The 1,284-nt window shown below is 60.8% G+C and overlaps 1 protein-coding gene across 1 annotated transcript in view; it reads right to left on the bottom strand.

The window, feature by feature from the left end:
- The window catches only part of LOC127751806 (uncharacterized), a 3,704-nt gene extending 2,448 nt beyond the window's left edge, over positions 1-1,256 (bottom strand). Inside the window, exons 1-2 of the mRNA XM_052275893.1 lie at positions 828-1,256; positions 156-743 (exon numbers count right to left, since the gene is read on the bottom strand). Of these exons, the coding sequence (XP_052131853.1) occupies positions 156-692 (537 nt within the window). The 5' untranslated portion in view covers positions 693-743; positions 828-1,256. The remainder of the gene's footprint in view (positions 1-155; positions 744-827) is intronic.
- Between the last annotated feature and the right edge of the window lie 28 nt (positions 1,257-1,284).

Raw genomic sequence — 1,284 nt, 5'->3', positions numbered from 1 at the left:
TGCATCAGGCAGCCAGCGACATTCGTGCACTTGTCTTTCGGACGTACAAGTACGAGCCGCTTGAGGTGCAGCAGGCCGCTCGCAGCCAGGTCCCGGCCGAGACTGGGAAAGTAGTAGTGACCACCAACTTCGTCGTCACTGATGGAGCAGAACACCTGCAGCTCCCACAGTGACGAGGCGTGCGCGCGGACCAGCGAGAGCATGGTGGGCTTGTGGTGAGTGCTGAGGCACACGCGCAGCCAGCGCAGTGTCCCGTACTGTGAGGGAGGGAAGGTTACATTGGGACCAAGGTAACCCCACACCGTTAGGGTCTGCAGGGCGGGCATGCGCTGCACACTGCGCAGCTGACGCTCGCTTGGAGTTTCTATTCTGAGCTCTTCCAGCTGCAACGGCAGGTCCGGGTAGTCGTCACACTTCTGAACGCTTTCGACGTCTAGCCGTTTGAGTGAAGACAGTTTGAGCACCTCCTCCATGAACTTCGGTTCTACCTGCCCCGAGCACTCGAGCTCCTCGAGGTGCACAGGGTGCACCGGGTGCGACGCCAGGACACGCAGTAGTTTATCCGAGCTCTTGCCCTTCAAGCCCTTTATGCAGCGAGTATCTTTCCATCGCTGTTTGTCGCGTACGATACCATTCAATTTTAAATCACCTTCCGAGAGATCTTTGTCTGTTATGGTCAGGGTGGTTGTCATTGGTGGCCCCACGTAAGCGGCTGGGGACGAGGGGACAGCGACGTCATCAACCTGGAAAATACATTAAATAAATAAGCAACAGACCGAGCACCAAGCCGAAATCAACAGAGATGGCCGTCCTGGCTGATGGCTTACCTTGGCCAGCTGGCCGTCCGCGCGCAGCTGCAGCAACAGAAGGCGGAAGATGTCGCCGAACCCACCGAGCTGCACGTCGGCCTTCAAGGTGGATCCGTCCTCTTCCTCCGTGACGATGCTGCACTTGTTGGTGGTGAGCAGGCGGAGGCTGTCCTCCAGCTGCGCGGCCAGCTGCAGCTGCTCCTGCGAGGTGCGCCTATCCCCTGACGTACTCCGCTGCACCTGTTGCTCCAGGGCCTCCTCCAGCTGGCGGAGCTGGGCGACGGATGCGTCCAGCTGGCGGTTGAGCGCCTCCACGGCCTTGGGGACCACCACCAGCAGCGCCGCCACCACCTTCCTGCCCGCGTCCACGCCCCGCTGCAGCCGCTGCTGGTCGCTGTCCTCTGTTCGGCACTTCTTGCAGGGTGGGGCGCCACCGGTCTCAATCACTCGGATGACGATGTTGGCGTCGGGGAGG

This window comes from Frankliniella occidentalis, unplaced genomic scaffold (genome assembly GCF_000697945.3).
Source record: "Frankliniella occidentalis isolate FOCC.00 unplaced genomic scaffold, Focc_3.1 Scaffold1125, whole genome shotgun sequence".
NCBI classification, from domain to species: Eukaryota; Metazoa; Arthropoda; class Insecta; order Thysanoptera; family Thripidae; genus Frankliniella; species Frankliniella occidentalis.
This window is presented reverse-complemented; position numbering and strand designations above follow the sequence as displayed.